This window comes from Quercus robur, chromosome 4 (assembly GCF_932294415.1).
Source record: "Quercus robur chromosome 4, dhQueRobu3.1, whole genome shotgun sequence".
NCBI lineage: Eukaryota > Viridiplantae > Streptophyta > Magnoliopsida > Fagales > Fagaceae > Quercus > Quercus robur.
Window position 1 is genome coordinate 67,775,189 of NC_065537.1, and position 14,798 is coordinate 67,789,986.

The 14,798-nt window shown below is 37.3% G+C and overlaps 1 protein-coding gene across 1 annotated transcript; it reads right to left on the reverse strand.

Moving 5' to 3' along the window:
* Window positions 1-2,872: 2,872 nt before the first annotated feature.
* Window positions 2,873-14,153, reverse strand: LOC126723442 (transcription elongation factor SPT6 homolog). Its single transcript, XM_050426835.1, has 14 exons — window positions 14,011-14,153; window positions 13,399-13,516; window positions 13,041-13,308; window positions 12,715-12,936; window positions 12,505-12,630; window positions 12,037-12,414; window positions 11,597-11,707; window positions 10,740-11,519; window positions 9,840-9,981; window positions 8,608-9,755; window positions 8,289-8,492; window positions 7,134-7,617; window positions 5,255-6,226; window positions 2,873-4,999 (listed from the first exon to the last, which is right to left on the reverse strand). Exons 2-14 carry the CDS (start codon window positions 13,458-13,460, stop codon window positions 3,048-3,050), a joined length of 6,849 nt encoding a protein of 2,282 aa, XP_050282792.1. The 5' UTR covers window positions 13,461-13,516; window positions 14,011-14,153; the 3' UTR covers window positions 2,873-3,047.
* Between the last annotated feature and the right edge of the window lie 645 nt (window positions 14,154-14,798).

Genomic DNA, 14,798 nt, shown 5'->3' on the forward strand with positions numbered 1-14,798 from the left:
ATTGTATGTTGTAGGTGATTCTCAGAAACCCTAACCCAATGGTTTTAGAGAGAGAGAGAGAGATTGAATAGCAGTGTTGATGATAGAGTGGAGTCAAGTTTTAGAGAGAGAGAGAGAACAGAAATGGAAAGAGAGAGTACCAGACCTCAGGCTTTTTCTGTTGTTACTTGTTATGCCATTTGCGTGTGCTCCATACTACTAATTTACCAAAACACCCCTATTATGGGTCTGCTGCTGTGATCATGCCACGTGGAATAACAATGGAGATGGAGTTGGTGAATCTTGAGCTGGAGCTTGCTTCGGAAAAAACCTTATTTATGCTTGTTAATTTAGAAAATAAGCCTTAACTTTAAGTTCGATTATTAAATGAGCCAAGCTCAAACGTAGTAATGTGATTGTGAACAAACTCGTGAACATGATTCACATGAAGATTCAATTTAACTATATAGTATAATATTATATTTTATGACAAAATTTAGGTTCAATAATTTATGTATTGTTCTTTAAGTTCTTTTCCTAAAATTCATCTATATACTTAACTAAAAATATACTTCAATTTTATGAATTCTAAGATGAACTTAAAGAACGTCATCTAGGTATTGTACCTAAATTTTGTTCATATTTATATGCATATTTGTCTAAAAATATATTTATATAGACTTGAAATTATATTGAATAAGGTTTTCAATAGGTTCATATAATATTAAATTATTATTTAAAACTTATTGATATATAAAAAAATCTATTTGTAATAAAAATTTATAGAATTATAAAAAGTAAAACATTTTAGACATGATTTACAATATATATATATAATATTAATCAAGTAACTTATAAACATCATCGAGTTTGCTAGAAAAAAATATGAGCTAAGCTTGACATAAAAAAAGCCTTGTTTCATAAAATCTTGTGGGAGAGAGGAAGGAGGGGGGCATAAATGTCATTTGATTGGAACTGTTTTATTGGGGGTACTAATGTCTAATACTATATGGTACTAGTACAAGCTAGGAGAGCATATGGGCAGGCCACCTGGCAGAGCGTATCACAATCAGTATACGTTTTTGGTAAACAAGACAAGGACACTGTATTGCTGCTGTTCTCCTACTTTATTACCCTTCAATTTTATGGCCAATATTCCTCTACCAACTTATTTAAATTAATGTCATTGGCACATTTTAAGGCTACCCCTATGGTCTATTTATCTATTCCTTTCTTTCTTTTTAATTAGTTAGGAAAAAAAAATTATTTTTATTTTTATATTACATGGATTCGTTAACAGTAACACAGTTTCTATTCCACACTCTTAAGTAAACTATCTTGTACCATATATTACCTCTTTGATATATTATATGATTTCTTAATTAATCTGGTTTAGTGGTATATATGAAAAATCAATTACTTAAAAAGTAATAGAAAAGTATAAACTTACTCATTTGCCCATATCTTGGTCAAATTTGCTCTTCCAATCATAATATATTTGGTTCTTTTGATATGGGATGTTGTTCCTATTGTTTAGAGTTTATTATCAAGGTTGAGGCAAACAGTTCTGTTTCTTTGTAACTTCTCTTTTTCTTTTTTCTTTAATAAATACTTCTTTCTCATTAAAAAAAAAAAAATTAATTAACATGGGAGATCTTTATCTATTCCTTTCCTTTTTTAATTAGTTAGGGAAATAAATTTTATTTTTATATTACATGACTTTACTAATGACCCTATTTTTATTATGTACTGATTATAATATGTCTCATTTATTCCTTTCATTTTATTTGATTAGTTCGAAAATTTTTATTATGTACTAATCATGACATGTCACATCGACAATTATAAAACCCCTATAAGTCAATTTTACATTGTTTCTCTACACGTGAGTTCTAACTTCTTTCATAAAAAAAAAAAAAAAAAAAAGTTCTAACTTCAAACTTCAAACTCTTTAAAGTAAACTTTCTTATACCATATATTATCTCTTTAATATATTACACACAATTTCTTAATTAATTTGGTTTAGTTGGTAGAGATGAACAATCAATTACTTAAAAAAGTAACCGAAAAGTAAAAATATACTCATTTGCTAAATTTTATTTATTTATATTTTTTTATGGGACTCGATCATTTGCTAAATTAAGTTTTGATAAGATACATTAGTGCATTGAGTCATTTTCTTTTCCTTTGTGTAGTTTAATGTTGCACATATATGTCTTAGTATATGTTTTTTGGGTAACAATTAACAACAAGGATAGATATTAAATTGATAGGTCCCTAACAGATAGGGAAGTCGTTACATGTGAGCAGTCAGAAAGCAAAATCGATACATTTGAGTCAGATCAGCAAAATAGATACAAGTTGTAGAGGTGGACCGGAGTAAGTTACAAGTCTCTTATGAAACCACAGTCCTTTGGTTCCATATGTTGTCTTTTCTAAGAAATAAAAATTTAAATCGATTTGTTGTCACAGTAGTCATGTTTTTAAAGAGAGAAGAGAACCACAGTGTAGGGATGAAAAAGAAATGGAGGGAGGATCTAATCCAAGGATGACTGGAGGGGTTTAGCAACAAATGGCAATGAACGACTTCAATGAATGAAATAACCATCATTAGCTGACTCGAAAGTTTAGATTGTTCCTTCAATAATTACATTTTCAACTAAAATCAAAAGTTCTGTCTTTGCATTCATGATTCATTAAATATTCTTTCTACTATTTCTATAAGAATGATGTTAATCTTAAATGTTCAATATGACATGCAATACGAATGCACTCCGTCAATAGAATTTCTAATTGAACCTGGAATTATACAGCTAAGACAAACAGATATTACAATTTTGAAAATGGAAAGCAAAAATTAAACAAACCAACAAATAATATTTGGTCACGAGTGTAATAATATAAGAACTGAGATATATCCATTAAAGCATTAGTAATATAAGGTTTCTTCGTAAAAGACATCAAACTATCACTCACTACTCACTATCCAAGAAAACGGCAAAAACAATTAAAGAGGATCTCAGTACAGTTAACTCTCTGTACACATGATTTCACCACCCCAAAACTATTTACTTCCATCCAGAATTAGCACCCCATCCAGCATTTTTAGCCTTTGAATCAGTTTCAGCATTGCTCTTCTTCTTTCCCCATTCGCCCCAACCACCACTCTTTGGGCCATCTTTTGCACCACTAGTTCCCCAACCACCACTTGCAGCAGCACCTCCTTTGGAATTCCCCCAGCCACCGCTTCTTACTCTGCCCCCATTATCACCAGTACGAGCGCCACCACCACTTGGCCTACTACCACTGTCACTCCCATCCCAGCGGGTATTGTTCTTATTGCCCCGATTGCCACTCCTTTCACCCCGACTAGCATTTTTAACCTCTGAACCAGGTTCAGCAGCTGAATGCCAAGCCCTTCCACCCCCTCTACCAGCATTGTTCTTATTTCCCCACTCCCCCGTACCACCACTCTTTTTGCCAGCATTTTCACCAACAGCTCCCCAACCACCACTTGTAGCAGCACCTCCTTTGCAGTCCCCCCAACCAGCATTACTTACCCCACCCCCAATGTTAACAGTACCAGCATCACTACCACTTTGTCTACTACCCCGATCACAGCCATCCCAGCCAGTAGTTTTCTTATTGCTCCAATTGTCATTTCCTTGACCCTTTTTGCCAACATTTTCACCACCAACTCCCCAACCAACTTTTGTAGAAGTACCTCCTTTGCAGCCCCAACTGGCATTACTTACCCCAACCGCATTGTTACCAACACCGGCATCACTATTACTTTGCCTACTACAGCCCTCCCACCCAATTGTTTTCTTATTGCCCCAATTTTCATTCCCTAGACTCTTTTTGCCAACATTTTCACCACTAGCTCCCCAACCAACATTTGTATAAGCACCCACTTTACAGTCCCCCCAACCAGCATTACTTACCCCACCCCTATTGTTAACAGTACCAACATCACTACCACTTTGCCTACTACCCCTATCACAGCCCTCCCAGCCATTAGTTTTCTTATTGCCCCAGTTGTCATTCCCTTGACCCTTTTTAACGCCACTATTACCACTTTTCCTATCTTCCCATGACCCCCAATTATCACTCTTTTTGCCATCATTATTACTGCCGGATGCCCAACTTCTCAAACTGGTAGCAGCCCCATCTCTACTATCAACCCTACTGTTCCTTTCTGTGCACACATTACCACTAGTAACAGTGTCTTTCCCACTTTCCTTGCTACCTCCAGCACAGCCATCCCAGCCAGTATTTTTCTTATTGCCCCAATTGTCATTTCCTTTACCCTTGTTAGCACCACTATTACCACTTTTGCTTTCTCCCCATGCCCCAACATAATCACTCTTTTTGCCATCATTATTTCCACCGGCTGCCCAACTTCTCAAACCAGTAGCAGCCCCATCTCTACCATCAACCCAACTATTATTTACTTTGCATCCATTACCACTACTAGTAACAGTGTCACTCCCACTTTCCTTACTACCTCCAGCACAACCATCCCAGCCAGTATTTTTCTTATTGCCCCAACTGTCATTGCCTTTACCCTTGTTAGCACCACTATTACCACTTTTTCTATCCCCCCATGCCCCCCAATCATCACTCCTTTTGACATCATTATTACCACCGGCCGCCCAGCTGCTCAAACCAGTAGCAGCCCCATCTCTACCATCAACCCAACTATTATTTACTCTGCATCCATTACCACTACTAGTAACAGTGTCACTCCCACTTTCCTTACTACCTCCAGCACAACCATCCCAGCCAGTATTTTTCTTATTGCCCCAACTGTCATTGCCTTTACCCTTGTTAGCACCACTATTACCACTTTTTCTATCCCCCCATGCCCCCCAATCATCACTCCTTTGGACATCATTATTACCACCGGCTGCCCAGCTGCTCAAACCAGTAGCAGCCCCATCTCTACCATCAACCCAACTGTTACTTACTCTGCATCCATTACCACTAGTAACAGTGTCACTCCCACTTTCCTTACTACCTCCAGCACAACCATCCCAGCCAGTATTTTTCTTATTGCCCCAATTGTCATTCCCTTTACCCTTGTTAACACCACTATTACCACTTTTTCTCTCTCCCCATGCCCCCCAATCATCACTCCTTTGGACATCATTATTACCACCGGCTGCCCAACTGCTCAAACTGGTAGCAGCCCCATCTCTACCATCAATCCAACTGTTACTTACTCTGCATCCATTACCACTAGTAACAGTGTCACTCCCACTTTCCTTACTACCTCCAGCACAACCATCCCAGCCAGTATTTTTCTTATTGCCCCAATTGTCATTCCCTTTACCCTTGTTAGCACCACTATTACCACTTTTTCTATCTCCCCATGCCCCCCAATCATCACTCATTTTGACATCATTATTACCACCGGCTGCCCAACTGCTCAAACTGGTAGCAGCCCCATCTCTGCCATCAACCCAACTGTTACTTACTCTGGATCCATTACCACTAGTAATAGTGCCTCTCCCACCTTCCTTACTACCCAAGTCAATATTGAGCCGGCCACCATGGCTCTTATCACCCCAATCTTCATTTCTTGGTCCAACATCTTTAGTACCACTACCACCACTTCTGCTACCCCCCCATTCCCCCCAACCGCAACTCTCTTTGTCATTAGCATTACCACCAGCTCTACCCCAATTGTCATTACTTACTTTGCTCCAATTGCCACCACTATCAATGCCACTTCCCCTTTGCCCACTTACCCAGTCACGACCTCCCGAGGTATCACTGTTCTTATTTAAGCAGTTGCCATTCCGTTTGCCATCTTTAACACCGGTATTGCTACTTTTACCACCACCAGCCCAAGCATCATTAGCAGTAGCACTCTTACCTTCCCTGCCAACAATGTTCTTAACCCCCCAACTACATTTTGTAACATTCTCATCTCCACCACTCCAATTCCCATTACTGGTACTACTAATCTGATTGTCGCTCCACCCACCAGGGAAAGCTTCTCTACCAGGGGAATTCTGGATTTTAGCACCAGGAAAATTTTTCCACCCATTTTCTATCCCACTCCCATTTGTGCAATCTGAGCCCCATTGAAAAGTACTACCATATTCAGAACCCTTCCCTCCATTAGTGTTGCTTTCCCTCCTGCTATTATAATTGCAATGGCTTTGTTCAACATGAGGCTTAGTAGTCAAGCCACTTGGATGCCTATCTTGACTACCACCACTCATCGAATCATTTTTTCCTGTTAAAACAATAAATTAATAAACAATGGCAGCATAAGTTCAATGCATTACATTCCTATATGACACACTAGAGAATAGGTCTATCAGTGTTATCAGTGTATCTGTATATGATCCAGACAGGTATAGAGGAAACCATCTAATAAAATGAATACCTTATACAAAATATCACTTACAAATTAACAGAAGACAACCAAAATTTCATAGTCTTTTATTTGACTTAATCCTATAAATACCACCCAAAATATACCAAAACTACTCGAATAATCTTAAATATGCATTAGAAGTGTAAGCATGACACGTAAAATCCAAAACACCAAACCATCAAGTCCTTAAACATATAAAATAAGCATTTGATACAATGTATGAGGATTTCCATGCCATGACATTGTACTTGCAAAACTTAAATTTATTCTTCTGTCTTGCTTTCTTGTTGTCAAAGATTGCATGCTATGAGTTGCTGACCAGACACACAAGCCTGAATTCATCACACCAAATTCAGAATGGGAATTACAAGCATGGCACATAAAAACCTAAAGAGTGAAACATCACATCCTTGAAGGCAAAATTTAAGCATGGGATGCGACCTACATTTGTGCGTTTCTGTGCTAATTGTTCAATCATTCTGCAAGTGTGGGGATATGAAGTTAAGGGTTAAAAAGGTGTCCACTCCAAAGTAGATGCTTACCACATTCACTAATTCTTTCTATGCAGTAAGCCATATTCAAACTTCAAAATTAACTCTCAAGTGCTGCAATAACTCAATGAAAATAGACAAATTTATCTTTAGGATTTTCTACCCTTTTAAGCATACCAATGATGCGAAAACTAAGATTCCATGCTATAAAACTAAGACTACATATACCTATAAATTAATTAAAACAATTACTAATTAAATCAAAACTTTACCTTGAGAACCAGGAGCTGACAAGGTATCTCTTTCTGGACATGACTGTCCTCTCCTGTTGATCTCATTCTTTTCCCTCCTGCCACCCATGGGTACCCCACCTAAACAACTCCTGTAAGCAGTGCCGACCATTGGTACGATGGCAGAAGCTGAATGAGTAGACTGTGGAGGCAAATCATTAATGTGATTCTGGAAATATGCCACAAGCCGGTCGATGTTATGAAATGTATGTTTCCGAAATATATATCCCTTGTGGTGCAGCACAACATATTCATGATGCGGATTTGTATTTCTTATAAAAGACAAAATAAAAGCACCAGGATGGATATAGCAAACACCAAAGCAATAAACTATCCTCATTGGGCTTTCTGATTTCTCAACCTTCAAGAGGTCATCAATTTCAGTTTTTGAGCCTTTCCTGAATTTACGATAACAAAGGATAGCCTTCAAGTGAGATACCAAAGGGTCAACATATCGATCCATGACCTATAACAATAGCAAGAATTATTAGAGAGAGAGAGAGAGAGAGAGAGAGAGAGAGTCAATGCATGTATTTAAATGGTCAGGAGGCCCCAAAAAACATAACCAATATTTTTAAAAATATAGATTTAAATTATCAAACCCATCAGCAAATACCCTGAAAGAAGTCTAGGGCTTGCACAAATTTTGAGGATCATACGAGTAACCATAGCACTTTAAGCATGACCCCAATTCATTGCTACTTTATAATTTTACAACTAAAAGTAGTAAGCTATATGATCAAAGTCATAGGTTAATATGCATCGAATGGTCTACAGTGCAAATGTGTGCACGTGTGTGCTTGTTATAAATTACCATCAAGATTCTCTATCCATATAATCAATGGTTCAAACTCAAACCACAAATACATTGGTGAATTTTATAAAATAATTTCGTTTCTCTAAAGGATTTCCACACAGAATTAGCCAAAAAAAAAAAATCAAGAAAATTGACAAATAACATGTGCACATCGTACAGACTACACCTTATCAGAGCAAATTTAAGACAAAATGAGAAGCCTCAGAATTTAAGAACCCTTTTTCAAAAAGATGAAAAAGGGAAGAACAAATATGGAAGCAATGAGGTGGATGAATGGAAAGAAAAATACAATTTTCAAGATTTCTAAGAAAAGCACTCACCTCATCCAAATCTTCAAAACTGTCCTTATCAATTCTCAGTGTTGTTCCAAGGGTAAGCAAACTAGCCTTCTGATCCTTCCTATCTTCAACTATTTCTTTCTGAGTATAAACTCCGTCATAAATTTTCAGAGTTAAAATCAGACAAGATGGACCTTTTGAGCTTGGACAAATAACACTTGCTCCAACATCCTTGTCTGAAAGGAACTACACAACAAAGCAGGGGGGGCAGGGGGAGAGAGAGAGAATTCTTAACCACAGACAATATAAATCACCACACTTAGGAATATATATACATAGTAAATAGATATCAAATACATACCTCCTTTGCTTCATCAGCAGTCATATTCCGAAAATGGGGATGAACTATCATCCTTGGTATAAAATTCTTTTTTGCTACCACCGCTCTACAGGACTTCTCCAGCTGACTTAAGGCATGCATCTGGTGTTCACGGTAATAGGGATCAACATCACATGAGTTTTGACATTGACTATTGTTCAACTCACTTTCTTTGCAGGTTATTATCAGCTGGTATCTATTCTTCTGAATCTGTTTAATCTTGCAGGCAAGCACATGACCTGCTTGTAATTTGTCTGTTAAATCAACGTCATCCAGTTGATCTGCAAATTCATTTTTGTACAGTATTCCTGTCAAGCCAGAGTCAACAACACATATTGCTCGATCAGTTTTTACATGCCGAACTGTTACTTGAACTATCTTTCCTTCAACAAGTGAATCCCTATTTTCCCCAGACAAAATATAGAACTCCTCATCCTGACTTAATTCCTTAAAAGGACTACGCCACTCACAAAATCCATGAAGCAACTCCATTTTAATGTCATAAAGAGTCTCTCGTTTATCTTTGTTGTTATCCTCCGCATAGTTATGAACTATGAAATTTTCTAGCAGTTGTGGATTGTTCTTAACATATTCTATAGGTGTCTCATCATAATCTGCAGTTTCAGCATATTTTGTGTGAACTTCACTAGCCAAAGCCTCAGCAAGAGGATATGACTCTGGATGAATTCTAGTATCATCCAAAAGATCAAAATCACTACTAGAAGCAGCCAACCCACTGCACCTTACACGTAAGAAACCAATTGCATTTGCAAACACCTTTTTAGTACCAAGTCCATGAGCAATCAAGTACATTCGAGAGGTAGCTACTCCAGCTCGAACTAATGCCCTCTGTAAAGAACCAGCCTTCCTGGGTCCAAGCCCAGATACAAATTGTAAAGGAGCAAGAAGCCAGTTATGGCTTGCAGCCAAATTTATGTCGACACCCACTTGGTTGGTGACATCCACCATCACCTGTTCAACCATTTCAAACTTCTCATCAGGAGTGAGAAAATGCTCTAAGGAGCCAAGATTCCATGATAATATCTCTCTCCCAGGCCCACATAATGTCGCAATCATGGCCAATGGGTTTTGAAGGAAGCGACCAAGAGCCACAGCTCTCTTGACAATCCCTAAAAGCAGCAATAAGCAATTGTAAGAGTGTAATTAGACAACGAGAAGATCAAATAAAAATAAAAATAAAAAGCTGAATTCACCTGGTTGTCCAGGTAACTGTTCTGAAGAAATCTGTGAGTGTTCGTACAGACGAGGCAGTGATTCATCCCCATAAACAATGCTAATTTCAGCCATTTCTTGACTAACATTTCTAGGATATTCCTCCACCATGTTATATATGATCTGATTGGGAAACCAAAATGCAAACATGAGAAAACATAATTTAAAGGTAGTTGGAAAAAATCAAGAAAAACATATAAATTCCTACAGCTCAACTTCCTGACACAATATAGAGTTAGGCAATGACAACCAGAAAGGTAACAACATTTGCATATATTACAAGAATAAAAGTTTCAAGATTACAAAGATATAAAACTGATTGCTGAATCATTGCATAAAATTCAAGTTCAAGCACGATTAAGAGATTTCTGATGCATTATCTCCTGAATTTATGGTCAGAAGACTCAGAACCAACAAACAATTTACATAGTATAAAGAAAGCAACCACAAAGCACTGCCCCCTGCCCTCCACCACCCCCAACACAAAAAAGGGGTGGGGGGTGCTACATTTTATTAAGTAATGAAAGCATAATAGGAACAGAAATAGGATAAAGAAAATAAACAATGCAGCAGCTGGTCAAAGAGAACCAGTCCACTGCCATAAATATGTGATATCACAGGTACTCAAGAAAGTAGGGAAATTTTTGAAAACCTATATAAAAAGAAAAGATCATAAACAATATGAGGAAACAAAAATGTCAGGCAATTTTCTTCTATTGTCATAATTTTTCTGAGAATACAGCTGAAAAGGATAAGAATGGCAAAGTCATCACACCCTATACCAGAAGAAAATGTTCCATTATGGCTATCACAGCATTCAAGCACCATTTTGAATTTGTTTGAAATACTAGCACAACTAAATTGGGTTTCAAGATCTAAACCTCATATATCTCATCCTTCAACCGCTTACAAAACAAATTTGCAGCCCCAAGAACAATGACATGAGGTTGATGATCTGTCATGAACTTGAGAAGACGTTGTGCTTGATCTTTCTTGCACTGCAAGTCATCAACATTCTTTGACTGTCGGCTAAGGGACCCAGCATACATCCAATCCAGCAACTCTCCTGATGAATTCAACATCACAAATGTGGTTGCAGGATTTCCAGGACCCCAACAACAAGCCATTATCCTTGGCGCAGTTTCCTCATCTAGCCCAACATCATGTTCCTTTCGCTGATATGGTGCAACAGAAGCCTTGTTCCACAACTGCTTTCCACACTCCATAAGCAGACATTTCTTTGCCTGGGCTGTCAAAAGCACCCGAGCTTCCTTCTCCAATGAAGGGAGAAGAAATTTTGAAAAGGCATCCTGTAGTATTAACTTGCGCTGTTCATTCCAGAGTCGTGCAGATTTGCTAACACCATCACTGAGATAATAATCATTACACTGCCTAGTCAACTTCTCTAGGTGAGTTTTTGGTAAAGTGATAGAAACTTGAAGAAGTTTCTCTTCTTCAGCCTTCTGAATAAGGAGCCATTGGGCATCCTCAAATTTTGACAATGGCTTCTCATGTAGCCATTTGACCCTTGCTAGCTGATGGGAAGAGTCTATCAACTTAGTTCCTACAGAGGTGGGGCTTGTTGAGACAGCGGCATTATCCATAAAAAAGCTACGGACATATTTCCTTAAACATGGCTCAAAGCTGATCTCCACTGCAGCCTAAGGTCAGCAAAATATCAGTAAATAAAGAAACCTTTAAAATGGAGCTGGACCAAATATAAACATGAAATGCATACCATGTGCCTAGCACCTTTAAGAACATCTTCTGGAGTTTTAAACATTTCACACTTATAGTTCAAAGCTATCTCTTCAGGAGTTTCCTTTAAATCCTCCAATGCTTCTGTCATCTACAATTACAAGAGCTGAACTCACACTTTTATCCGGGGGAGAATTTAAAAAAAAAGAAAAAAAAGGAGCATAATAGTTAATAACTTAATATACCACTTTCTTTTGAAGATGTGGAAGTGTCAGAAATGCCATTAAAGCTTTCTTTTCTTAGCTAACTCTGTGGATGGTCCACTGTCATGGGTCTCAACGGCAGTGGCACCCTAACAGAATTTGCTAATTCAATTTCTTTTTGCTAATAATTCTTTGGGCAATATTGTGCTATGTAACATTCATGAGCTAGTTTCATTGCAATAAAATCTATTACTTATCAAAGAAAAAATATATATACCACTTCTTTTAGGGTGATTTGCAACCCAAACTGCTCAGAATTCCAACCAAATTTACTTGCAACCTCCCATAGGCCAGCCTTAGAGCACATGCTATATAGTGATTTCCTCTTAGGTCTCTTAAACTCCCCTTCAACTTCATCTGGTGGGAAATGCAAATTAAACTTCATGTCAACGTCATCGACTTCTCTCTCTGATTCAGCACTCCATATAGATTTCAGAATTGATTTGAAGATTTTTTTATTCAGATTAAGCCTTGCTTCATCATAAATTCTGTGAACTTCTACTTCATAACGCAGGTTGTAGTTAGAATAGAGAGCACGCTTCCGCCTCTGCAGAAGTAACCACTTTGTGTCCAAGTCCTTGATGGCCCATAGTACCTGCGTACAAAAGGATTACTTCATCTATGCAACACAAAACCTATGTTTTCAATCTCCACATTGAATCCAGGGAAAGGGAAAACACAATACCTTATGCCACTTCATTTTTGGCACTCCCTCTATCTCTTCCCCTTCATTGTTTTCCATTTCACCTTCCTCTGGATCTTTCAATAGACTTAGGCATTGCTCCTTCCGATACATTGCAATAAAAGGAATCTGGGGGATAAAAAATCAAGTCAAATACAATGGTGTACTTTTAATAATTAGAGAGAAAAATTTGAAAAATGTTAAAAGGCTTACATCATACTTCTCCACATGATGCAACTTTAAGAACCTTATGATATCTGCCTTAAAATATTTTAAGGCATTAGATTCTTCGCTAGTCCCTTTATTAGTTTCCTCTGTAACTCTCTTCAAGAACCAGAATGGTATCATATTTGTTGGAAGTTGACCTAGTATCCAAGAACTTTCTTCTTCTATACTTTCTTCATCAAGACGTGGCTTAGTTTTTTCCTCAGATATCTACAAAGAACGATAGTTGGCAAGTTCAGTCCAAATCATTACACCGAGGCATTATTTTTTCCAACCCAATGCAATTAACCATAATTAAAACAAACAAAAACAACCTGTATCCTCTCTGGCACGTCAATCTTGCGAATTCTATCGTCCTTCTCCGTCAGATACTTCTCTTTGAGAATAATGGGGTCAAATTCATCTTCAAGTCTCTTTCCCTGCAACTCAGCAGAGTCACGAGATCTGGCACTCTCAGCTAGACTTTTTTTGCGGAGTCTCAAAAGTTCATCAACATCACCAAATATGTCACGTGCTTCCTCCATTGCAGCAGTTGAAACACCAGCAATCTCCCCTAACTTCTTCTTCCTTGACTTCCTTGGTCTGGGAAGAGGGTTCATAATCAAGAAGAATTTAAAGAAGGAAAAAAAAAAGAAAACTATTCTACAGGAAATCATGACAGATATAACAAACCTGATTGAAGCTCCACCAATAACAATTCCATCATCTTCATCACTAACAATAAAATCCGCCATCTCATTCTGTTCAAGCACATCCGCATCCTCTTCAGCAAAATCCTCAAGTTGCGGTCCTATGACATTAGAACTTGCTACATAAGTAGGAAATTCAGCATGCAATTGTCAATAATAACTAAATTCTGTACCCCCCCCCCCCCCCACACACACACATTTATAAGGCTCTGGAAGCCAATCCATGTAACTACAACAACCAGAAAGTTGGCTTAGTATCAAAATATACCTATTTGATATCTCTAAAAATGTACAGGCAAAAAAGCAGATACATTTTAACATGATTATACAAGCATAACGAAATAGTAAGAATAATTGATAAGTATCTAAATTCACCATTTACTATCACCTTAAATATTTGAAACAATCAATAATTTATTATGGTATTATAGCAGGTAATTTGAGTTCAAACCATGTTGGGTCCCAGCCTCATATTGGTTAGCGATTAAATTCATCCTGTTTATTTATTTATTTTTTCTATCAATTTAAATTTTTGTGTCAATCAACAATTTATCAAAACCTAATAAATTTAATGTTCAAGTAAAAAGATGATTACCCTCTTCATCTGAAAGCTCTGTGTGATCCTCCTGTATGTCAAAATCGTTCCTAGCTTTTTTGAGCCGCTTGAATTTCGGTCGCCGTCGGTGAATACCGTGCTCTTCAAGCAACTCATAATCGTCTTCATCAACATAATCAAACTTCCAGGATTTCCTGAAGTGCAAAAAACACTTCAATAACAGTTGATTGAAAGTTACAGTGTCCTCAATATATAAACAGGAGATAAGAAGAGTACAAATGGACCTTCTCTTTTTCCTCTTTTGCTTTTCTTGCTCAACACGTTCTTCTACTTCTTCTTCTTCGGGATCTTCCTCCACTTCATCTACTATAAACCCATCCTTCTCATACTCATCCTGACCTAGCTCTAATCAATCCAGTAATAAATAACCCAAATTTTTTTTATCAATAATAGTAAATAAATAAATAACCATAATACAAAAAAAGCAGAATGAACATTTTTTTTTTTTTTTGTGTGACTACAATCAATATTTCAATTTGTTAAGAACTAACTAAAGTACTTTCGGCGTTTTTTGAAAGCAAAATTGGCTTTAAAATTGTTTGAAGAAAACTAACACATTTTCCCAAAAAGAAAAAATAATGACACAGAGAAAACAATGAAAATACAAGAGATGCAAGTGCCTAAATCTCGGCACGAGACGAAATCGGAAACCAAAATAGCGTCCTAGATTGACGCGAAGTAGTAGATCTAAAATCCCGTGAGTTCAAAAGCAAAAATATCGAGATATCTCGCGAGATAAAAGTCTTCCGCAAGCTCTCGGCAATCTG

Excerpts from the sequence above, each read along its gene's own strand:
- LOC126723442 (XM_050426835.1), bottom strand. The coding sequence starts at position 13,460 with ATGGCGGATTTTATTGTTAGTGATGAAGATGATGGAATTGTTATTGGT. Across the intron at positions 11,520-11,596 it reads TTAAAGGTGCTAGGCACATG|GCTGCAGTGGAGATCAGCTT; the intron begins GTATGCATTTCA and ends TGCTGACCTTAG. Across the intron at positions 9,756-9,839 it reads ACAGTTACCTGGACAACCAG|GGATTGTCAAGAGAGCTGTG; the intron begins GTGAATTCAGCT and ends TGCTGCTTTTAG.